Genomic DNA, 25260 nt, shown 5'->3' with positions numbered 1-25260 from the left:
GATCTCCACATAGGCATCATTGCATGCCACTTCCACCCTAAATCAATCAACTGATTAATCAACTGATCAATCAATTGATCAATCAATCAACTTTAACAATATTTCTTAAAGGCTGGGACATGGCTCAGCAGTAGAGCACCTGTCTAAAATCTATCAGTAGGAGGATTGAAAACACAGCTCAATGGTAGCAGGTTCACCCAGCACGTGTATGACCCTGAAAAAAAAAAATCAGAGACAGACGAGGAAAATTAGGGTTAGGCTTTCTGAAAGAATTTGAAGCTCTTGGCTAAAAATTTATTGATTCCTGTATGTGTGTTATTTTTTAGGATGAGACCCTCCCACTAGGGCTAGGGTCCTAGTCATACTGGTGGGAAGGGTAGGTCTTGTGTCCGTCATACTCATTGGTGGTGAGGCACCGTAGCATGAAGTGGCCCAGGTCATGCTTGGATATGACCCTCGAGGGCCCTCGTCCATCCAGGGTCACTGTGTAGGCCCCGGTTAGTGGCTGGTCCCCTGTGAGAGAAAGACATTGGGAATGAATGAACCAGCCATCCTTTCTGGTTTTCATTTCCTTCTTTTAAACTTCTTAAGTTTTCTATATGATGCGTGTGTGTGTGTGTGTGTGTGTGTGTGTGTGTGTGTTTTGTGTGTGTGGCAGGGGGTTGAGTGGGGTGGGGGTTTCCCATATTAGCTCATCACATAACTTTTTTTTTTTGAGACCAAGGCTTGCTATGCCACCCAGGCTGCCCTCAATCACATGGTCTGGGATGACAGGTATGTACCACAATGTCTGGCATCTCTTGAGCCTCTTTTTCCTGCCAGCCCAGCTGTACTAATGTGAGGAAGCTCTGGACGCAGATGTAGATGTTCTAGCAGATCGCTGCATCTTCCTCCAGGTTTCATATCATTACTCTCTGCCACCTTCCAAATGCACAAGTCAAGAAACCCCGATGCAAGAGCCACCTTTTGAGGTTTGCTGACTTCCGGTATCAGGACATGGGGAAACTAAAAAAGGGTGATTTTAGGGCTGGAGAGATGGCTCAGTGCTTTATAAAAAGCACTTACTGCTCTTTCAGAAGAGTCAAGTTTGGCTCCCAGCACCCGTATCAGGCATCCCGTGACTGCCTATAACTCTGAGGCAGTGGTTCTCAACATGTGGGTCTCCATCTCTTTGACAAACCTCTATTTCCAAAACTACTTACATTACAATTCATGACTGTACCAAAGTTACAGTTATGAAGTAGCAATAAAAATAATTTTATGGCTGGGGAATTACCACAACATGAGGAAGTATATCAAAGGGTCGCCGTATTAGGAAGGTTAAAAACCAATGCTCTAGGACAAAGGGATCCAACATTTCTGGGCTCTGTGGGCTTCTGCACTAACGTGCACATCCAAACACATATATGTATTTAAAAATAATAAAAATAAAAATAATTTTTTTTGAGGCAGGGTTTCTCTGAGTAGCCCTGGCTGTCCTCAAACTCTATCTGTAGATCAGGCTGGCCATGAATTCAGAGATCTGCCTGCCTCTGCCTCATAAGTGCTGGGATTAAAAGTGTGCATCACCACAAGCCCGCTAAGAATGAATCTTTAAAAAATAAATAAATGATGGTGATTTTTTAACATCTGCATTCCAGGCGATTTGTTTGTTACAGAGGCAGAACAGTAAGGAGATCAACCAAACCTGGCATAGAGGCTGGAGAGAGGGTTCAGTAGTTAAGAGCATAAACTGTTCTTCCAGAGGACACAAGTTCGGTTCCCAGCAACCACATAGTGATTCACAACCTGTAACTTCAGCTCCAGGGGATCCAAACCCTCTTCTCCCCTTCTTAGGCATTGCATGCACTTGGTGCACAGACAAAATGCGTGCAAAACACTATATACGTAAAATAAAAATAAAACAAATAAAACCCAGCCAAACAAAACCGAACCAGACATGGTGCTGAACATTTGTGATTCTAGAAGGTGGGGTCTGGGGGATCAGAAGTTCACAGTCATCCTCAGCTACATCAGAAGTTCAAGGTTAGCCTGGGCTACATGAGGCAGAAGATGAAATAAGGCTAAGAAGGACAGAACATGTTTTTACTACTTTTCTTTCTGATTTGGATTTTGGGAATGTAGTCTCAAAACCCAGGCCAGCCTAGAACTGGTCCTTATCCTGCCTTGGCTCCCAAGTTCTGGAATTGGAGAAGAGCATCACACACTTGTCTTCCACTTCTGAGAAAAGTGTCTTCAATTACCTTTTTACTTAAATAATTAAATCAATTGAACTCAGGACCTAGGGCTTGACAGGCAGGAGTCTTTGCCCACTGAGTCATCTTGCCAGCCTACACGTTTCTGTTATATGGGTGTGCACCTGGATATGAAGCCAGGGTTGGCAGTTTTAGGGGGGTCAGGGAAGACTGGGCCAAGCTCTCAGGTGAAGAACATGCTGGTACTGATGTTACTATGCCCACCCTGCCCCCACTCACCTATATGTGGGGGCATCACTGCCACGTATTTCAGCCCTGACTCCTGCAGAATCTTATGCATCCGGATGTGGTCATCTGTCACGTCCTGCAGGCGTGGGGGCACCTTGGTCGGGTCCCATAGTAGGAAGGCTGGTGGGGATAGACACAGGGCAGGGTTAGCCTGGGCTGAGCAGAATCATTAGGTGGCTTACCATTGCCTGTCAGCTGCCAGAATGCAAGTCACAAGAGGAGCCATGCCACCAAGCCTGACAACCTGGGTTTGTTATCAGAAGCCACATGGTGGGAGAAGACACCTGATCCCTACCAAGCTGTCCTCTGACCTCCATATGCACATCCATCCACACGCTCACAGCAAACACATTTGTATGCACGTGCGTGCACCATGTGTGAAGGGCTCAAGTCGCTGTTGGGTTCCTTCAAGGGCTCTCTCCTTTATAGTTTTTGAGACAGAGGCTCTCTCTGAATCTGGAGCTCAGCAATTTAGCTACACTGCTGACCAACAAGCCCCAGGGATCTTCCTGTTTCTACATCCTTAGAGCTAGGATTACAGGAATAACGCTATACATGGCTTTTAATGAGGGTGTTGAGGACCTCAATCCAGGCCTTATGACTGCGCTGCAAGCTCTTTGTCTTCAGAGTTTTGACAGAGCCGCTGCTCCAGTAACAACTGAGAATCTTGGAGGTTCGAGAAAGGGTTAGTGATTAAGAACACTTGCTGCTCTTACAGAAGATCTGGGTTTGATTCCCAGCCCCACATGGTGGCTCACAACTTCCTATAACTCCAGTTCCAGGGGATCTTCTAGCCACAGTGACCACCAGGCACAAATATGGTGCACAGATTAACATGTAGGCAATGCACTCATACATATATACATAAAATAATTGTTTTAGATTTATTTATTATTTTATTTATATGAGTACACTGTAGCTGCCTTCAGAAGACGGCATCAGATCCCATTACAGATGGTTGTGAGCCACCATGTTGGTTGCTGGGAATTGAACTCAGGACCTCTGGAAGAGCAGCCAGTGCTCTTAACTGCTGAGCCATCTCTCCAGCCCCCAAAATAAAATAATTTTAAATAAAATAAATAAAAATAGGGCTGCAGAAATGGCTCAGTGGTAAAGAGCACTGACTATTCTTCCAGAGGTTCTGGGTTCAATTCCCAGCAACCACATGGCAGCACAGTAACTGTAACTCCAAGATCTGATACCTCTGATACCCTCACATAGGCACACATGCAGGCAAAACACCAATGCACACAACAATACCACCACCACCACCACCACCAATAACAATAATACAGGATCCATGAAACTTAGCCCTAAACAGAACCTTTTCAGGTTGGGGGAGAAGGGAGTATAAATTAAGTGAATCTTACAATTTCCTTAATGGAAACAAGATTTTAATTTTAATCACTAATGGTTGCCTCTAAGAAGGAAAAAAAAAACATTAAAAACAAATCATTCTAAAATCACAGACTTATGATCATTTTTCTTAGCAAAATGAATGGGAAATAACCATAAATGAGTCTCTTTCCTGCCTTCCAAGCCTTTGCACGTGGTGACCAGCTGCCTGGACCATGCATCCCTTCCTCATGCCTCCTCCCTTCCCAGGGACACCATCAGTCAGTGGTAACCGAAGAGAACAGCTTGCGGAGACAACCTGGCATATCACATCTCTCGGCGCTGACTAGCTACAGCCAGTACGCATGTGGGTCACTAGGAAACTTCTAGGGCTGTGGCTTTGAACTAACCAAAACAGGTAACAGCTAGTGTTTCATAAGTGTTCGCTCTGCTTCTCTCCTACTGTGTTGGGAGGATTAAGTGGTTTTCACTCCTAAGTACCTGAAACACAGTAAGTGCTCAATAAATGCTGTTAGCATTAATTGCTATTATTAACTCCTTCCAGATTACTAAGGATTACTTCAGTCCTGTGGATGGAACCTAGGACTTTGTACATGCCAGAAGGTGTTCTACCACTGAGCCACGCCCCCAGCCCCTCACTGGGGATTCTAGGCAGGGGCTCTACCACCGAACCACGCCCCCAGCCCCTCACTGGGGGATTCTAGGCAGGGGCTCTACTGTTGAGCCACCTCCCAGACCCCCAGGAGGTTTTGTTTAATGTCAGTTTCTCTCTATATAACTGGGGAAGGAAGCGAGCTGGTGTTTACCACAGCTGGATCACATTCTCTGTGAGGTGTCTCCCACCTTTTGGCTACCATTTTCTCCCCAGGCTTGTCCACTGCCGTCCCTGATATTTCTGTAGTGTCTTTTCTATCTTGGCTTTGCTTATCTGGGATACCAGTTCAACCACAGATCTGTTTGTCACCTCACTTTTATCTGCATGCAAGCCACGTGGGTGCAGAATCCAGGGCTACTGCTACATTCACAGTTGGTGCTCAATAAATGTATGATAACTTGGGGGTAGCTTTAATACCGTATTTCAGGGGATTGGGGGTTGTTTGTTCAGTACTCACCCCCTTCCCAGTTCAGCCCCACTTCCATGACCCCACCACCCACCCGAGGTGCAGGCCACGACCTTGTCCACTCCATGCGCCTTCATGGCTGCCACAATGTTCCGGGTGCCCTCGGACATTACTGTAGTGGGACCTTAGAGGGGACAGAGAGTGGCTGTCACTGGCAGGTGGCGGTGGTGGCGGCGGCAGGGGTGGCAAGGGTGGGGCTGGGGGCGGGGGTGGTGCTGGAGGCCGAGGTGCAGGGAGGGGCCGAGGGCAAAGGGGGGGCCCAGTACTGAGGTCGTTGCCAGTGCCCAGTAGCACGATGACAGCATCCTGCCCAGCCACAGTCTTGTCCACATCGGCCGCCTGCAGAACATCTCCCACCACCACATGGGCTGGCTGGGCCCCCTCCGACGGCAGCCTACTGGCGTCTCGAACCAGCACCGTCACCTCGTAACCTGTGGACAAAGAGGAATAGAAAGGCAGTTCAGCGGGCTGGAGGGTGACTGTCTGGGGCCCTACAGGGTGTTGTGAACCCTTAAACCTATTTTCTTCCCAGGGTTCTTCATTCCCAGCCTTATTCTGGGGTAATGGTTCTCAAACTGGCAAATTAACAGATGATATCTAGCTAGCTCTTAAAACCTTCGCGCTGACTCACAAATAATCTGAACGCGGGTCTCCATGGAGCTGTCCCTGATCATCCCAACCCACCCTCCAGGAGGAAAATGGTCAACCCCTGGCGTAGCTCCCGCTCTATATTCCCCCATCCGTGGTCCTGTTGGAAAGTGAGGAACCAAATTCTCAAAGACCGAGGGAAGCTGGGATTCGTTCCCACCCTTAGCCCCGGGCATCCCTAGTGTTCACTAAAGATGAAAATCCTAGTGGTTTCAAAGGCCAGTGACTCAGTTACTCAGAAGGCAGAGGTATGAGGATGGAACCTTTTATGCAATTAGTGAGACTCTGTCTCAAAGAAAACTTTGAAAGAAAGGATTGGGGAAGACAGGAGGTATGGCTCAGTGGTAGAGCCCCTGCCTAGAATCCCCCAGTGAGGGGCTGGGGGCGTGGCTCAGTGGTAGAGCCCTGCCTGGAATCCCCCAGTGAGGGGCTGGGGGCGTGGCTCAGTGGTAGAGCCCCTGCCTAGAATCCCCCAGTGAGGGGCTGGGGGCGTGGCTCAGTGATAGAGCCCCTGCCTAGAATCCCCCAGTGAGGGGCTGGGGGCGTGGCTCAGTGGTAGAGCCCCTGCCTAGAATCCCCCAGTGAGGGGCTGGGGGCGTGGCTCAGTGGTAGAGCCCTGCCTGGAATCCCCCAGTGAGGGGCTGGGGGCGTGGCTCAGTGGTAGAGCCCCTGCCTAGAATCCCCCAGTGAGGAGCTGGGGGCGTGGCTCAGTGATAGAGCCCCTGCCTAGAATCCTCCAGTGAGGGGCTGGGGGCGTGGCTCAGTGGTAGAGCCCCTGCCTAGAATCCCCCAGTGAGGGGCTGGGGGCGTGGCTCAGTGGTAGAGCCCTTGCCTAGAACCCCTCAGTGAGAGGCTGGAAGTGTGGCTCAGTGGTAGAGCCCTTGCCTAGAACCCCTCAGTGAGAGGCTGGAAGTGTGGCTCAGTGGTAGAGCCCTTGCCTAGAACCCCTCAGTGAGAGGCTGGGGGCGTGGCTCAGTGGTAGAGCCTCTTAGAATCCCCAAGAGTGCTTTTCTATCATAAATGAGGCCTTGGGGAAAAAAATTGAAAAAAAAAATTGCTGACAAACAATTAAAAGTCATCAAATAAATAAAAACGTTGCAGTCACTCTTTGCACTTGTCACAGGGGTTCGTCTCTTAGTCTGAAGATGATACAGAAAAAGCAAAAGTAGAAGAGTCTCCATTTCTGGATAGCTGCCTGCACCAATTTCACAAGTAAACGCTGGGAGAGTTTACATTCTGATACAATGATGATGACGTCACTGCTGCTGCTAAATAACCTTTGGGGGAAACAGGAACAGAACCTAGGGAGTCCCTGGGTGAAATAAGTCCAACTAAGTTCTATGTCTTCACCCCCGCCCCTTTAATTTTAATCTTATGTTTATTTGTTCTTTGAGACAGTGTTATGTATTCCAGACTGGCTCCAGACTCCTGCCTGTCCAGTCTTCATCTCTCACATGCTAGTATCACAGGTGTGTGCTCTCAAGCTGCTGGAGCCAGGGCCTCCTGCACGTTTGGTTAGTCCTCCCACAGGTAAGCTACATTCACGGCTCATTTTAACTTTCATTCTGAAGCTGGATCTCAATACCTCGCTCAGGCTGGCCTTTAACTCACTGTAGCCCAGGCTAGCCTGAAACTTAAGGATCATCTGACCTCAGCCTCTTGTGTACCTACAAGGACAGGCATGACACACTGCATTGGACATCTATAACATTCTATAAATGTCATAAATAACATTTCTAGAGTTAACACACGCTCTGCCCCAGATGCCAGGCAGTTTGTACACATTCTCTCCTTTAATCCTTAAATCAACCCTGGTTTTGGATCCCAGCCCTACTGTAAGAACTAGCTTGGTGACCATCTGGGTAAATGCTCGATCTCTTTAGCCTTTAGGTCCTATGCTTGTAACAGTAGTAGGACAACACTGGAAACGGTCTCTCCGTGTTTTTGTTTCTGTTTCCTCCCTTTTCCATTTCTCACCCTTACCTTCTCTCTTTTGCCCTCCCCTCAGAAAACTCTCCCCTTCTCCTTCTCTCCTCCCTTCACCCCCTTTTCTTTTTCCCTCCTCTTACCCGGTCTCATGTAGCCCAGGGCAGCCTCGAACTCACTATATAGCCAAGGATAACTTTGAACTCATGAATCAGGGATACCCAAGAACAACCTGAAAGTTGTCCTCTGATCTCCATAAGTACACACACACACAATAAACAAATAAAATCTAATTAAAAAAAGAAAAAGAAAAAGAAAAGAGAGTATGGTGGTGTAGCCCTACCACATGGAAGGCAGGAGGATTATTTCAAATTAGAGGCCACCCTGGTCCACACAGTATGTAAGGACAGCCAGGACTACAGAGCTACATAGCAAGACCTGTTACCTGTTGTAATGTCTATAATTCCAACAACTATGAAGAAGATGCAGGAGGTTAGGAGTTCAAGGCCAGCCTGAGCTACATGAAACCTGGGTTCAAAAAATCAAAGCCAATCCACTGACCAAACTAACAGCCTACACATAAGATACCACTTCACACCTATCAAGATGATGTAATGAAAAAGCCTGGAGTCCCGGTTGGCATGCTGGTGAGGAGGAACCCCTCTCATGCAGTGCAGAGGGGAACCCTAGGAGATGTGAATCACCCTAGGTGATGTGACCACTTTGGAGAAAATTCTGGCAGTTTTCATTTTCTCTTTCTTTTCTTTTAAAAAACATTTATTTATTTATTTTATTTATATGAGTACACTGTCACTCTCTAGAGGGTGTCTGATCCCATTACAGATGGTGGTGAGCCACCATGTGGTAGCTGGGAATTGAACTCAGGACCTCTGGAAGAGCAGTGATGGCTTTTTAACTAAGCCATCCCTCTAGCCCTCTTTCCTTTTTTAAAAAATGATTTATTTTTATTTTATCTGCACTGGTGTTTTGAACAGGCAGCTGTGAGCTGCCATGTAGTTGCTGGGAATTGAACCCTGGTCCTCTGGAAGAACAGTCAGTGCTTTTAACTGCTGAGCCATGGCTCCAGCTCCCCTCTGGCAGTTTTTCAAAAGATTACACACAACCTGACCATGTGACCCAGCAGTTCTACCGTCAGATAACAGACTGTAGGGAAGCAAAAACATGTTTTCACCCCCAAATTCTTACAGTATAATGGTACTATCAGTTTTCATAACATCTGCCAACTGTTTAATGGATAAACCCACATAGACACACAATGCAGTACCATTTGACAATAAAATCAAATGAGATATTGACTCATGTTCCAACAGTTAGAGGAAGAAGAAAAACATGTACTTATAGCTGTGTGAAAGAAACCAAGTCAGACCGGTGTGGCGACTGGCAATGGTTTGGAATCTCAGTGGTAGGAAAGCCGAAGCAGAAAGATCAGGAGTTCAAAGGTAATCTGGGTTAGGGAATGAAACTTTGCCTTAAAAACAAACAAACTAGGGTCTGGAGAGATGGTTAAGAGCACTTTCTGTTCTTGTAGAGGATCCAGGTTTGAGTCTCAGCAACTACGTGACAGCTCACCTACATGACACAACTGCCTGTAACTCCAGTCCCAGGGGATCTGATGCCCTTTTCCAATCTCTGTGAGCACAGGTGTGTATATAGGTGGGCAAAATATCCATACATATTAAGATAAACATTTTAAAATATTTTAATTATTTATTCAGTTTTTTTGGCGGAGGGTGTGTGTGTGTGGTACTGACAGGGTCTCTTTATCGAGCCCTGGCTGTTCTGAAACTCTTTATGTAGACCAGGCTGGTCTTGGTCTCATAGAGATTTCCTGGTCTCTGCTTCTGTGCCACCATGATTATCTTTAAATTTTTTTTTTAAGTTCTAGAAGCTTGCAAGGAAACGATCCACAGTGAGCTGGCTCGGTGGTTAAGAGCACTGGCTGCTCTTACATAAGTGAACCCGAGTTCAGTACCCAAGTCAGGGGCTGTAACTGTAACCAACTCCAGCATCAGAGGTCTGATACCTCTGACACCTGTCAATTGCCTGCATAACCCATACATAGACTCATGTACATAGTTAAAAATACTACAAAGAAACATTAGAAACTAAACACAAACTAAAAAAAAAAAAAAAAAAAAAAAAAGAACATTAAGAAACCCAAGGAACTAAAAATATAAAAATAAAAACGTATAGAATCTCAGCCATAAATTGCATGCACATGTAAGGCACTAGATTTGAATCCCACATAGAAAAACCAAAATCAAACCGAACAACAACAAAAATGCATAAATACCAAGCTGTACTAAATAAAACAAATGAACCCAGAGCCCCAGTCCTGACAAGCAATGAAGGTTTGCTATTGTGATTATGCCTTTTATATTTATATATATATATTTTTTGAGACAGGGATTTATATAACCCAACCTGGCCTTGAACTACTGTAGAGGTGAGGGTGATGTGTCTGGGTCTCCAACTCCCATATCCAGAGTGCTGGGATTACAGGTTTTAATCTCCATGCCCAGTTTTAACTCATTTTAAAAAAGATTTTATGTATATGGGCATGCTGTCACCGGCATACCAGACCATGTGAGCCACCTCGGGAAGAGCAGCCAGTGCTCTTAGATGCTGAGCCATTTCTCCAGCCCGTAACTCATTTAAAAAAAATTTTTTTTATTTACTTATTTGCTTCTTGTTAACTATGTGTTTGTGTGTGCATTTGAGGGCAGGTGCCCATGGAGGCCAAAGGTGCTGGAGTTACAAGGTTGCCTGATGTAGGTGCTGGGAATTGAACTCAGGTCTTCTGCAAAAGCAACAAGGGCTCTTAACCACTGAGCTATTTCTTCAGACCCCAATTAATTTACCATCATCACCACCACAGCCACCACCACCATCGTCATTATTGCTATTTTAAGACAGGATCTTATATTGTAGCTTAGTCTGGACTGGAACTCACTGTGTAGTCCAGGGTGGCCTTGAGCTTATAAGCAATCCTCCTGCCTCAGCCTCTCAACTGCTGGGATGATAGGCATGAGCCACCAGCAATGACTTGTTATGCTTTTTAATCATCTCAGGATTTATTTTCTTGTGTGAATTCCCCGGAGTCCTCTTTTTCATCCCCTGCCTGGGTCCTCCCTGGATTCCAGGGCCCTCTCCTGCCCCCTCCAAACCCAGTCTAGACAGTAGCATCTCCCTGCCCAGGTCCATCCTGGTCTCTCCTTACTTTGCAGTAAACTCACATTGCTCAGGACAGCCTTTCTGGGCCCCTCTGGCTCTGGCTTCTCCTCTCAGAGACAGCATCCCCTTCCCCTGCAGGACTGTGGCCGACTTCTCAGCTTCCCTCACCGTTTCCTGCTTCTCGGCCTTTCACGGCGCGTGCTCTCTGCATCCGACTCCTTCACCCTCTTTCCCTGGATCTCTAAATCAACTTTCTTTGCTCCATCATGACTCTCTGCTGACCTAGGAGTAACCAAGAGCCCCGGGAGTCTGGGGGACTCACACTTGCTCCTGGTCTCCCTCACAGCTCACACACACAAGCTCAAGCTCCCTGCTCCCATGGACCTGAGTTTCAAGATGGCCCTGTGGCTACTGAATGAGCCTCATGAAGCTCATTTGTTACCTGGCCTAGACAGCAGCTTCTGATGCTCAACCTTAATCCCAGCACTCAGGAGTGGATCTCTATGAGTTCAAAGCCAGTTCAAAGTTCAGTTCTAGGCCTGCTAGAATGACACAGGGAGACACTGTCTCAAAGAAAACCAACCAACCAAACCAACAAAAAAAACCAAGCAAACCACACAATTCACACTGAAATTAAAAGGGCCACATGTAGGGGCTGAAGAGACGGCTCGGTGGTTAAGACCACTTGCTACTCTATCAGAAGATCTGGTTTCCATTCCCAGGATCCACAGAGTGGCTTACAACTGTCTACAACTCCATTTTTCAAGGGATCTGGCCTCCTCTTCTGGCTTCCATGGCCACCAAGCACAAAAGTGGTGCACAGACAAAACATACGTAAAAAGTATAGAAAATAAAGTAATGCAGAAGCACATGCAGCTAGTAGCTACCAAACAGTACACATTCAGATCTCATCCTTCTCCAAAGACAACTTCTGTGAGATATTAAAATACGGGCTTTTATCTTTTGCATTTATTTTCATTATTTAATATTTTACATTTACTTTACCACGTGTACATGTGTGCATCTGTAAATTGTGTATGGACAACTTGTGGGAGTTAGTTCTCTCTTTCTTCCTATGTGGATCCTGAGATCAAACTCAGGTCATCAGGCTTGGCAGCAAGCGCCTTTACCCACTAAGCCATCTTGCTGGCCTTAAAATATGTGGTGATATTTTTCTTTAACAACATCATCTGTTATTAACATTTGTTCAAGGTTTTTATATTTATTTATTGTCAGAATGTCACACTGTAGCCCAGACTATCATAGATTTCACTATTGTAGCTCAGGCTGGCCTCAAACCCAGTGGTGTTCCTGTCATCTGTCTCCTAAGTGCTAGGAATACAGGTGTCAAACATCTGGTCAAGCTTTCTGTTAAGCTTTTATTTTTTTTTAAAGATATATTTATTTTTTATTTATATGAGTACACTGCAGCTGTTGTCAGACACACCAGAAGATGGCATTGGATCCTACTACAGATGGTTGTGAGCCACCATGTGGTTGCTGGGAATTGAACTCAAGACCTGTGGAAGAGCAGTCAGTGCTCTTAACTGCTGAGCTATCTCTCCAGCCCCAAGCTTTTATTTTTAAACAAACTCAGCTATAGAGAAGTTGCAAGATTCTCTCAACCTGCTTCCTCTTTTTCACTTATATACATAGTGTATGATATGCAGAATTTATATATTTGTATAAAAATTCATACATGTACAAATCTGTCTGTCTTTCTGCTTCTTTTCCTATGTGAGAATAAGTCGCAACGTTCATTCGCTTTTAAGCTTTTCTTTTCCTTCCTTCTTTTTTTATTTCTGGAGACAAAGTATTACATAAAACAGGCTGGCCTTGAACTATGTCTTCCAGAACTGTCTGCGAGCTGACCTCTCACTCTCTGAGTGCTGGGAGTATAGAATTTTCTCATCATATCTCCAGGCTCTTTCAAGAGGTTTGTTTGGTTTTTTTTTTTTTTTTTTTTTTTTCCTTAACATTCAATACAAAATGTCACTGCTTGACCCAGTACACATAAATTCATATATCAAACCAACATCTGGTATGCTGTAACATCCTGGCAGGAATGCAGATGATAATCAGACAGCTTATAACAGTGGACCCCAACCCCGACCCCAAAATAGCAACTTCCCCAAATGTCTCATGCTGGCAGGAGAAGGAGGCTGGGGCCCTGTGCCAGCCAGAAGAGGAAGAGATTTGATGGTTCTGACAACTTGTCAGACCACCTTAAAGGACACAGGGGACAACATGATGGTGCCGGTGATGACCACACCTTGACCGAGAGGAACTGCTTAAGTACAGGTATCTCTTGCCTTTTATTTAAACTTACACCCTTTGTCAAGACCTTGAAAGATAGGTCTGAGTAGCTTCCCCACATGCCTACATTAAATTCATTTCCTTTCTCTGTTGTCACTATTAATCTTTTTCATTAATTGTCCGACTGAGGACAAGTGGTTAGACCTGGCTGCTAGGGCCTAGGCTTAGACACTATCGACTCCAGCGGCAACTTGATACATTTTGATCCTTTGTGACCAATTTAAAAAAGTCCAGAACTCACACTGACCTAGTTTGAAAAGTCTTAGATTGTAACAATTTTACAAAGTAGCTATTCTTACCATACCTACTTTGAAGAAAGGGAAACTGAGGCAGGTTTAGGTAACTAGCTATGAGCACACAGTTAGTGGGTAGAGAAAGCCAGAGCTACATTGAAGAACGGGCTATGATCTTTCTGAGTTCAGTTGGCCAAGAAGTATAAGCATGAGCCTTGGTTCTAAGCACTTTCTACATTGTAAGTCATTTAATCAGTGTCCCAAGGCAACCCCTGGATTTTAATTTTATTTATTTATTTATTTATTTATTTATTTATTTATTTATTTATTTATAGGCAGGGTTTCTCTGTGTATCCCTGGCCATCCTGGGACTTAACTCTGTAGAACAGGCTGGCGTCAACCTCACAGAGACTCACCTGCCTGTCTCCCAAGTGCTGGGATTAAACACTTTCACCACCACCGCCCAGCTAGCAACCTCTGTTTAACTGTTAACCTTATTTATTTGTGTGTATGTATGGAGGTCAGAGGTCAAGTTTTTCTGAGTTGGTTCTTTCTTTCTGGAGTTTTAATTCAGGTTGTCAGGTACCTCTACCCACTGACCCATCTGTCTAGCTTGCAACTATTGCTTCAATATTGGTCTTCTCTTCTCTTTCTTTTATATTTATTTTACAGATATTTAGGTCTCTAACCATAGATGACAAAGCATTTGGCCACATCACTATGGTAATATGGTATGTGCTTAAATGTGCAAGAAGAACCTAGAGTCCATGTTTATCAGGCCCTTGGCCCTAAGAAATAACATTGAGGGAATTAAACCCAAGCTCGTCTTAGCTACTTTTTTTCCTTGGTTGTCCACAAGGCCTTGGGCTGCTAGGCAATGGGGCCTACTGAGCCACGCCCCGCTTCAAGCCTCTTCTCACAGGTGGATTCCAGGCAGGTGCTTCATCTCTAAGAGCTATATCCCCCATCCCTTCCTGCCTCTTCTCCCCCCCCCTCCGCCCCCCTTCCTGTTTCTGATAGAGGCTTTTCTGAGTCACAGGGAGAAAAAGGCCAGGCCTCACCGGAATTCCTGCGTGCAGTTTTGTCTGTGACCAGCAGGGTGAGCCATCGGTAAACAGTGGTATTGGGGATTAAGGTATTTAACCAGATACTCCACAAATTCATGGTGACACAGCACTTCTCAACTTCTTTCTTCCCTGTTTCTCCCTAGAAATGATTTATCAGCAGCTTGCTTTTGTTTTGCTGTTTTGACATAGGGTCTAAGGTAGCCCACGATGGCCTTGAACTTGCTGCGTAGCCAAGGATAGGTTTGATCTCCTTTTTTTTTTTTGGTTTTTTTTTTTGAGACAGGGTTTCTCTGTATAGCCTTGGCTGTCCTGGAACTCACTCGGTAGACCAGGCTGGCCTCGAACTCAGAAATCCGCCTGCCTCTAGGTTTGATCTCCTGAGTTGCTTACCTCTGCCTCTTCAGTGGTGGGGAAAATTACAGATCTACACCACTACAGCCAGACTGTAGTTTGGTTTTCACTGAGAGACCCAGGGCTCTTTCCTTTGCCATGAATTAAGACCCCCCCCCAAGTCCCTGGGGAGAAGGATAGCCCATGGGAGGGGGGAGTGGAACTTCTAGAAAGAGCCTCACCCAAAGCAGGGGCTCCGCTGGGAATCTGCAGGGACTGGGCTCTTGGTGGCCTCCACCCTTTTGGGGCACTCAGATAGTCAACATCTTAAGAAAAGCCAAGGCTAACAAGGGTGTGGCTCTTTATCTGGAACTTGCAGGTCTGGTCAGGAGTTAACTTCTAAACTGAGGAGCCAGGGGATGCTGGGGGATCCTGTGCCCCAAAGCTTTAGCTCAATGTCCTTTCCAGAACTGCAGTTCTTAGGCTGTCCCTGTCTTCCAGTGTGACCCCTTCCATTCTCTTCGAAGTAACTTGCTGCCTAACTTTTTCGATTTTCTGTTCCAGTGACCAAACTATGAGCCTGCGGATTTTTTTTTTTTTTTTTTTGCTTAAGAGCATGAACCGGAGTTCAAATCCCGGCACAACCATGTACCAGCAAGCCCTCTCCGCCTCAGTTTTCTTATGTGTTAAGTGGGGTCCAAATGAGGGTTACCAAGATTTTAACACGTGTAGGGAGATGGCCCGGCTGGCTGGATGCCAAGCTGGTATTGGACCACCACCAGTCACGTTTCATAAGAGCCCCTGGTTGCATTTAACTGTCAGAGGAGTCCTCCAGGTTCCCACAGTTAATTCCTTTATGCCTTGGACTTACATAAAGCTGAGTCTCAGACTCCTCCATTTCTGCCCCCGTGACCACTTGCTGGCCCACAGGCTGGGGCACACAATGCCCCGTGTGGTCTCCGCCCGGCCCAAGGACGACCCTTCCCAGAGCTCCGCCCGGTGTTCATGACTTCCCCCAACCGCCCCGGCTCCTGCCTGCTTGCACCGCCTGCGCCAGTGTGGTGAGCCCGGTTCTGCCGGTGGCACCGAAGATCGCGATCTTCTTGACAGTCATGCTGCAGGGTCCAGGGCCTGAAAAGCTGAGAACTCCGAGGACGGGCGGGAATCCAGTGGTTTCGAGGTGGCGCGCGGCGGGTCCGCCTCACGCAGAAGGAGGGGGCGGGGCCAGACGAAGTTCCCGCCCAAGCCTCGCCCCCTAATTTGGGTTCAAAGGGCGGGAGCGAGGCGACCACGCCTCCCTCTGGTTAGAGCGTGAGTGGGCGGAGCAGGAGTCAAATTGCATTTCCAGACCCCCTTCTCCGATAGGCGCTTAGAAGTATAAGCCACGCCCCCTTCTAGGAAAGGGAGTGGGCGGTGCTAGGGAGATTTGTCACTCAGCGCTCAGCCTACTAGAGACAGCCACCCTTAGTGGGAGGGGCGGGGCGGGGCGGGGCCGGCCGGGGCATTACGCCCACCGCGCTCTCCTTGCTCACGCCCCCTCACAGACACTTAGGCTCTGAGATGGTACTCGCCTCCACCAAAACCTCCTCCCAACAAGCAAGGGGTGTGTGTGGGGTGAGTGTGTGCCTGTGTGACCCTCAGTGACCAGAAGGGACAGCAGGGTTGTGGGCCACACGCTGTTTCATTCCTTATGTTGCAATGTGAGTTGTGTATAGAGATCATTGATGTTATTTGGAGTCGGTGGGCTGATACTGTGAGGGGTGCTCGGCCTGTGTGAGTGTGAGGTATGTGTGAGGTAAGCTGTAATGGAGTGTGAGACTTTCGGATTGGGAAAGTTTGGGACGCCGATGTGATAATATGATCCCATTTATGTGTGGCTGTGACATTTACTGAGATTCTTTTTGTGTCTTGTTGAGGCTCTGATGTATGGGTGTGTAGCAACACAGGGTGTGTCATCTTTTGTGCCTAGGGGACTGGTGTGACATTTTAAGCGTGTAAGATTGTGTGATTGTGAACTTTGTGTTGTGTGAGCGTGGACACTCTGTGACACCTTGGAGGTGTGTGACGTGTATGATTGTATGTGCCATTGGTGGTGGTGGCTGTATCTGAGTGTGTCACACTGTGTGGTTTTCTGCAGGGCACTATTCTATCCTGGGACACTGTTCAAGTGACTTCATGTGACCCTCATTGTGGTGATGGCTGTATCTGAGTTATCAGTGTACGACCCTGCAGGGCACTATTTACTGTATTGGTGACTACATGTGACACTATTGGTGATATATCTGAGTGTCACTGTTAGTGGTGGCTATATATCTGAGTGTGTTACAGTGAATGACCCTGCAGGGCACATTCCAGAGAGGAAGACACTGCAAATGACTGCGTGTGACAGACAGTTCGAAGGTTTGACCCTGACTGACCCCGTACGAAGGAGTGACACTATGAGAGTGTGCATGTGGAGAGTGTGTGACGTTGCCAGGGGCCCGGTGTGTGAGTGGCAGTGTGGGAGTGTGTGACGCTGCCTCGAGCGCTCGCGAGCGCGGCTGTGCATTACACGCGTGGCCCGGTGTGTGACAGCGCGGGCGGCGGGGCGGCGTGCGGGAGGGGTCCCGGGGGCGTGCGGAGCGGCTGCGGCGCGTGGGGGAGGCGCGGCGGCAGCGGCGCATGCGGATCTGGCCGAGCGGCGGGCCGGTGGGGCCGAATAGAGCCGGGCCCGGCCCGGCGACGAACGCCCGCAGGGAGGGCGGTGCTGCGCGGCGAGCATCCGGGACCGCATCGGCGGCCGGCGCCCAGGTGAGCGGCGATGCGGACGGCGGCCCCTCCCCAGCATCTCCCCACCTGGCCCAGCATCCTCCCTCGCAAGCAGGCGGGCCTGAGCCCCCGGGTCTGTTTAGCCTATTGGAGGCTTGCGATCCAACAAACCCCTCATCCCCACCTAGCTCAGCCCCTGAATCAGGCATGGGTCACCCCAAGGCCTTGTCCTTCCCAGGGCCCCCTCCTCCGCACGGTGACTGGACCACAGGGGCAGAGAGAGAGGCGTGGGTTTGGAAGGGTTAAAACCTAGGGTCTCACTCGCAGCTCAGCTCCCCACCGGCCCTTGCCGGAGCCGGCAGGACCCCTTTTCCTATGCACCTCAGAAAGGCCAGAGCTGCAAGCTGGGCCCGGCAGAGAGCTCGCCAAGTGCTAAGCGCCTCCTCTGGCCCAAGTATCCTCCATTGGGAAACAGTTGTGACCACTCATTAATGGGGAAGGAAATCAAAGCACAGAGAAACCGAGTTCCATACCGCCAGAATAAAGCATTGAACCCATCTCTTGTTTGACTCTTGACCAGACCCCCAGACTTGCTAAGATATGAGACCAAAGAGGGAAAACTCAGGCTGGCTGTGTGTGTCAGTGGTGGAGCACATGCAAGTGTCAGGCTCTAGATGGAATTCCAGACACTATGAGCAGAAAAGAATAAGGAGAGCTATGGACTGAGGGCTTGGCGCGTGCCACATTCCATGGTTGCTGAAGGAGCACTTCATTTCATCTCCAGACACCGTGGGATTTTCACAGATGAAGACCACACAGGGCAAGTGACCTGGCTGAGGTCGCACAGGTAGTCGTAGGTGGCCGTGTGGTCACTTACAGCTTTCTCTGAAAGAAGAGAAGAGCAGTGGGTTTTAGGGTGCCCACGTAAAGGAATAGTCTCCACCGCCATTGGCCACAATTTACCACCTACTTAGCATCTTAAACTCTCCTGAGTTTGAAGCTGTCTGGGTCTTTTGAAAAGAAGTGTATTATTCTATTTTTAGAGTCTTAGAAGTAGGACTGGGGTGTGTGTGTGAGGGTTGTGTTGGAGACATATTTGATATCACTTACCCCCTAAAATAGGTATCTATGACGTATCAGTCAGCTATTGTTATGGGATACTGTATAACAAATCACCCCTCCCAACTCACCGTCTTAAAACACTAAGCATTATTTAGCTGTAAAGTCAAGAGTTTAATACTTTAGGTTAGACCTGATTGTTCAGTTCTTCAGGGCTCAGCTGGGCATACTCAAGTTTTAGGGGTGTCAGTGATAGGGGGCATCACTAGCTGCTGTAGCTGGCTTTGGCTGGTGACTCTGTGGCCCTGGACCTACTCTAGTCTACCATCACACTTAGCCAAGCAGTCTCCTTTATTAAGGCTCTGGCCAGCCGGGTGGTGGTGGCACAGGCCTCTAATCCCAGCACTTGGGAGGCAGAGGCAGGCGGATTTCTGCGTTGGAGGCCAGCCTTGTCTACAGAGTGAGTTCCAGGACAGCCAAAGCTATATACAGAGAAACCCTGTCTCGAAAAACAAAACAAAAACAAAAACACCCGCCCCCCCCCCCCCCAAAAAGGCTCTGGCCAGCCAGTTCCTCCCACTCAACTCTGCTGGTCTGGTGACTACAGGGGTGAATATTTGAGGATGTTGATAAGCTCATTTTGAGTCCCAGATACTGAATTAGCTGGCTAACTCATGCAAATGAATGAATTCCTCCATGCCTCAGTGTTCACCACTGTAAAATGGGCCAATGATAACTGATCACTAAGGAATTGAATACATGAATGCATATGAAATCCTGAGCAAGGCAAGGGTTCAGATATGTTCATTCTTGCTCTTACTGCTGCACTGTGGAGTTCTGTGAAGTTCTGTGTTAGTGTTCACCAAAGAATACAGTGACCATTTAGTGAGCTGTAGCAGGTGCAAGCTTGGGTTCATTACAGCTGCTCTCTGAAGTGGCCAGGCTGAATGTTGTTATTTTAGTAGCTTAATTTTTTTTCTTTTTAAAAAAGATTTATCCATCATTTAGTAATAGTATTTAATGATCTATGATTTATTTTATTTATATTATGTGTGTTTGTTTGCTTGAGCTTATGTGAACTGTGTGTGTGCAGGAGCTCACTGAAATTACAGGTGGTTCTGAGCCACCACGTGGGTACTGGGAACTGAACTTTGGTCCTCTGCAAAAGCAGTAAGTGTTCTTAACCACTAAACCCACTAAATCCTATCTATCTATCTATCTATCTATATCACTCTGGAGGCAGAGGCAGGCATATTTCTGTGAGTTCAAGGCCAGCCTGATCTACATAGTGAGTTCCAGGGCAGCCAGGGCTACACAGAGAAACCCTGGCAGGGAGTGAGAAAGAAAAAAGAAACACCATCTCCTGTAGCCTAGGTGGGTCTTGAACTTGCTGTGTAGCTGAGGCCTGTACTCAGCCTCATCCTCCTACCTCTACCTCCCAAGTGCTGAGCTGGGATTAAAGACATCACCCACCAGGCCCGCTTGTGTGTGTGTGTGTCCATGAAAGCTGGTGTGCATATGCACATGTACAAGTCACACATCAACATCTGAGTGTCTTCTCTATCACTCTTCAGCTTATTTAGTTTTAAAGATCGGGTCTCTCATAGGACCCGGCCTCACTGGCTGACTAGACTGGCTGGCCAGTGAGCTCCTAGGATCCATGTGTCTCTGTCCTGGTCAGTACTAGCTAGCTTTACAGATGTACGTCACTGTGCCCCACTTTTTACATGGGTGCTAGGCATCTGAACTCGGGGCCTCATATGTGTGCTGTAGGCATTTTACTGACAGTCCCAGATGATAATATTAGTGGTAATTGAGAGGTCTCACTATATGGTCCTAGTTATCCTCAAACTTGCTATGTAGGTCAAACTGGCCTCCAACTCACAAAGATGTGCCTGCCTCTGCTTTCCGAGTGGCTGGGATTAAAAGGCGTGGGTTACCATGCCTAGTCTGTATTATTAGCATTATCATTATATGTATTGTGTGTATAGGGGACAAGTGTACAGATGTCTTTGAAGGCTAGCGATCAACCTTGGGTGTCATCCTTAAGGTGATACACACATTGTTTTTGAGATAAGCCCTTTTGTCTGGGAGCTCACAGATTAGTCTGTCTGGCTAGTGAGCCCCAGGGATCTGCCTGTTTCCACCTCCCTAGTGCTGGGATCACAAGCATGCACCACTCTATCGCTGGTTTTTTATGTGGGTTCTGGGAATTGAATTCAGGTCATTATGTTTCTGAGTAAAGCGAGTTATCCACTGAGCTGTATCCCTAGCCTCTATTATTTGATTTTTTTTTGAGATAAAATTTAGCTAATGGTAGCCTAGGCTAGCCCGAAACTGGTGATCTTCCCACCAGAGCCTCCCGACTATGGGATCACAGGTTTTGCTCCGTCACAGTTGGCTTTTTTAGTCAGACTGAGACAGGGAACAGAATGCATGGGCACTCGTTGTGAGAATCAGGTCCCATGAGCTCAGGTCATTGTCCTGCACTAATCTTCCTCTCCTTGCTTCCAGGGCCTGCCTTCCCCAATGGCACAAGTACCAGGGGAAGTGGACAACATGGAGGGCCCAGCAGCCTCCAACAACAACAACCCTGCAGCCCGCTGGGAGAGCCCAGATCGGGGCTGGGATCGGGAGCCTCCAGCAGCCGCCAACGCTGCTGCTTCCCTCTTTGAGTGCTCTCGGATCAAGGCCTTAGCAGGTATCTGGAGAAGGGGCCTGGGAAGGTGGAGGGACATGGGGCGGCGAGATGGCACCTCTCTTGATGGCTAGGAGCCGGAGGAGTTGCTGCGGGCTCTGGACTTCCTTGACTAGCCCTACCAGTGAACTTCCCACTGAGATGAGACTGTTCTGTATCCATGGTGTCTAATGGGGCCGCAGCTCGTCTATGTGGCCAGTAAACCCTCCAAGTGTGGCCAATGCTCCTTGCTTTAAATTCTACTTTGTTCTAACTGATTTGAATTAAAATACTGAGATGGGACTCTGGACTGGTGGTTGAGACAGCACTCATGCACCACTTTCAAAATGCACAATTCCAGAACTTTCGTTGTTGTGTTTTTGTTCAATCGTTTGGTTTGGTGTTTCAAGACAGGGTCTCTTTGTGTAGCCCTGGGCTTCTTGGAACTCACTCTGTAGTTCAGGCTGGCCTTGAACTCAAAGAGATCTGCCTCTGCCTCCCAAGTGCTGGGATTAAAGGCATGCCCCACCACTGCCTGGCCTTGATTTTTTTATTTTTTTTGAAGACAAAAATCTCTCTATGTAGCTCTGACTGTTCTGGAACTTGCTGTTCCAGACCAAGACTGCCATCTGACTCAGAGAACTGCCTGCCTCTGCTCCTGATTAAATGCTTGCAAAGACCTGTGGCACCCATTCCAGCCCTCATTTTCTCTTCTTACATTATAGCCCAGACATTTGTAACATTCCTCCTGCTTTGGCTGTTCAAGCTGTAGAGTGAAGTGTCAAAATGGTTGGATTTTAGGACTTTAAAAAAAATATTGTTTCCATTTAAAAAATAATGTATTATCTGTAATTATGTGCAGGTGTGTGTTTGTTGCCTGTGGGTATATGCATGTAAGTGCAGTGCTCTCAGGCCAGAGGCGTTGGATCCTTTGAAGTGTGAGCTCCTTCCTTTGGTGTGGCTGCTGGGAACCAAATGAACCTAGGTCCTCTGGTAGAGGAGCTGTGTGCTCTCAACCACTGAGCCATCTCTCCAGACTACTTGTTTACATTTTATTATATTAATTAGTTAGTCTGTCTGTCTGTCTGCACATGGGGTAGCATTCCATCTTGTGGATTCCAGAGATTAAATCAGGTTACCTGAGTTGGTGGCAGGCATCTTTGCACACTAAAGCATCTTGTTGGCTCAAGACTTTGTGTGTGTGTGTGTGTATGTGTTCTAAATGTTCTTCCACGAGGAAGGTGTAAACCATGTCTGTCCCTCCTCCCTAAGGTCTCATTGAGAAGCCAAGGTGTGTTGCCACCAAAGTTCACCTTTGGGTACCAGTGAATGTGCTTATGTACAGAGTGTAGATGAGGAGGACTTACAGCAATGTGGCTGCTCCCTTCCCAAGGCCCCGCTGGAAAGGCTTTACCCTGCAGGGATGATAGCATTCCTATAGGGAAGTCCCTGCCTTAGTCTTCCCTGGCCTACATACTCTAGCCCCTCTAGCAGCAATGCACAATTAGGGCAGACTTGTATTCATTTTGTGGTATGGAACTGCTGGATAATCAGGTAGGGTCCCAGGATGCTTCCTGCCCCTCCTCCTGTGAGAGATGTCAGAAGTCAACAAGTTCAGCTGTGTTGTCTTTTTCAAGTCTGACACAGCTTAACTCCCAAGAACGGTGGTTGTTTTGCTCTCAGGAGAGTCCTCAACAGCACTGTGTGTATTTTAATTTTAAATATAAAAAAGTTTATTTGTGCTAGGTGGTAGTGGCACATGCCTTTAATTCCAGCACTCAGAGACAGAGGCAGGCGGATCTCTGAGTTGGAGGCCAGCCTGGTCTACAGAGAAAGTTTAAGGACTGCGGGGACTAAACAGGGAAACCCTGTCTCAAACAAAACAAAACAACAACTAAAACCCCTAAATCAAAACAAGTTCACATGTGTGCACGCTTTGCCTGCAGGTATGTTTGTGTGTAGTGTGCATGCAGTACCCTCAGAGACCCTCTTCTGAGAGGCATTTGAATGTCCTCCTTTATCGTCTTTGAGGGAACTTGTCTCCTTGACCGTGGGCTTATGATTTTTCTGAGCTAGACTTGAACCCAAAAACTCTAGTAATCCTGTCGTTTCTGCTCATCTCAGAGCTGGGGTCACAGGCCTGGATGGGATGCCTGGCTCATTATGTGCCTGCTGGCACCCAAACTTCAGGTCCTGATATTGTAGAAACAAGTGGTCTTAACCACCAAGCCCTCTCTCTAGCCTCTGTCTTCTGCTTGTTTTGCACTGTATGTGCATGAGGTACATGTGTAGGTGTTCTGGCATGGCATGCATGGCATGTGGAAGTCAGAAAACAACTCTGTTGAGTCAGTTCTGTCCTTCCACTTTTAACTGGATCCCAGGGATTGAACTCAGGTCACCAGACTTGCATAAGCAAATGCCTTTACCCACTGAGGTATCTCACAGGCCCTGTTTCCTTTCCTTTCCTCCCTTCCTTCCTCCCTTCCTTCCTTCCTTCCTTTTATTTTTTTAAATTTCATTTATTATGATGACGGTGATGACGACAAGGTCTCATTTATATCCCACCTCAGCCTCCTGAGTACGGGGGTTGCAGATGTGTGTCACCACATGCCTAATGACAGTACCTCGGTTTGTGGCTTAGGCTGGTCTCAAGCTGACTACCAGGATCACAGCCATCCCTGTGCCTGGCGCCCTGCACTCTCTTATGTCTTTGGCTTATTTACTCAATATGAAGCATGTGACTTTCAACCATGATGCCCTGTACTCACAGTCCTTTTCCTTGCCGGCTAATATTCCACAACGTAGACATACCACAGCCGAGCTGTTCACCCGTTGCTGTGCTTTTGAGTTGCTTCAGGTTGGGACTGTTACAAATGGTGATTCTGTCAACTTCTAGCACAGTTTTGGGGTGGGATACACATTTCTGGATGACCAATATCCACTGCTGGGAGTGAACATCTTGCACCATAGAGTATATGTATTACTTTTGTGTCTCTGTGGCAGAAACACCAAATACAGACAACTTAAGCCACACACTCTTTTCAAAGTTTTAGTTAACAGTGGAAGGGAAGCTGTGGTGAAGTTTGTGGTGGGGCACACGAGGCAGGGCTCTTACCATCTTGGTAGATCAGAAACAGATGAAGTAAATACGAGAATGTTCCATTCCACACATAATGACCTATTTATACTAGCCTGATCCTGTAGCCTTCAAAAGAGGACCGTTAAGAACAACAAGGAAACAAACAAACAAAAAAGGAAGGAAGGAAAGGAAAAAAGTCACTAACTGGGGACCCTGTGTTAAAAAACTAGAAGACATTTCAGAATCAAGCTATAACAGTGTATATTTGATTTAGTGGAAATCCATTTTCTTTTCCTTTTAAAAACCATTTTCCATTCCCATCAGGGCCATGTGAAGGATTACAGCCAGGTCTGGTTATACACCTCAGCACGCCTAGAATGTGGATAGTAGAGGCCAGAGGATCAGAAGGTCAAGGTCATCTTTGGTTACATAGTTTGAGGACAGCCTGGTCCACGTGAGACCCTGTCTGAACAAAGCTCTGTGGATCTGCATATGGGGGCCAGAGGTTGACATAATTTGTCTTCCTAACTTGCTCTTTGTCTCTCTCTCTCTCTCTCTCTCTCTCTCTCTCTCTCTCTCTCTCTCTCTCTTTTTTTTTTTATTTAGTGTCTCTCAATGAACCTGGAGCTTGCCAATTTGGCTAGACTGGCTGGCCGGCAAGCCCTGTGGGTCTGCTTGACTCTACATCCACAGTGCAGGGATTACGGGTTCACACTGAAAAGCCCAGCTATTTTTTTTTTTTCTTTCTTTCTTTCTGAGACAGGGTTTCTCTGTGTAGCTCTGGCTGTCCTAGAACTCACTCTGTAGACTAGGCTGAAGGGCCTAACTTTTAAACTTAGGTTCTGATGCATCAAATTCAGGTCTTTATGCATGTGAGAATGTGTGTGTGGGCAAATACTTTCTGACTGACCCTCCCCCTCAAAGCCTTTAACATAGATTTCTAGCACAGAGATGTAAGAGTTGGGAGATGCTAGGGGAAGAATACGATATGACCAAGCATGGGTACGGGCTCACAAAGACAA

At 47.3% G+C, this 25260-nt stretch overlaps 2 protein-coding genes across 3 annotated transcripts in view; one reads left to right on the top strand and one right to left on the bottom strand.

Annotated features, from left to right (window-relative positions):
• Positions 1–248: 248 nt before the first annotated feature.
• Positions 249–15892, bottom strand: Blvrb (biliverdin reductase B). Its single transcript, XM_034490610.2, has 5 exons — positions 15711–15892; positions 5227–5391; positions 4995–5084; positions 2475–2603; positions 249–513 (listed from the first exon to the last, which is right to left on the bottom strand). Exons 1-5 carry the CDS (start codon positions 15787–15789, stop codon positions 356–358), a joined length of 621 nt encoding a protein of 206 aa, XP_034346501.1. The 5' UTR covers positions 15790–15892; the 3' UTR covers positions 249–355.
• A 1455-nt stretch (positions 15893–17347) lies between these two features.
• The window catches only part of Sptbn4 (spectrin beta, non-erythrocytic 4), an 87618-nt gene continuing 79705 nt past the window's right edge, over positions 17348–25260 (top strand). For both annotated transcript variants that reach the window (XM_076930366.1, XM_034510241.2), the window contains exons 1-2: positions 17348–17465; positions 20997–21183. In XM_076930366.1, the coding sequence (XP_076786481.1) occupies positions 21012–21183 (172 nt within the window). In that variant the 5' untranslated portion in view covers positions 17348–17465; positions 20997–21011. The remainder of the gene's footprint in view (positions 17466–20996; positions 21184–25260) is intronic.

This window comes from Arvicanthis niloticus, chromosome 1 (assembly GCF_011762505.2).
Source record: "Arvicanthis niloticus isolate mArvNil1 chromosome 1, mArvNil1.pat.X, whole genome shotgun sequence".
Taxonomy (NCBI): Eukaryota; Metazoa; Chordata; class Mammalia; order Rodentia; family Muridae; genus Arvicanthis; species Arvicanthis niloticus.
This window is presented reverse-complemented; position numbering and strand designations above follow the sequence as displayed.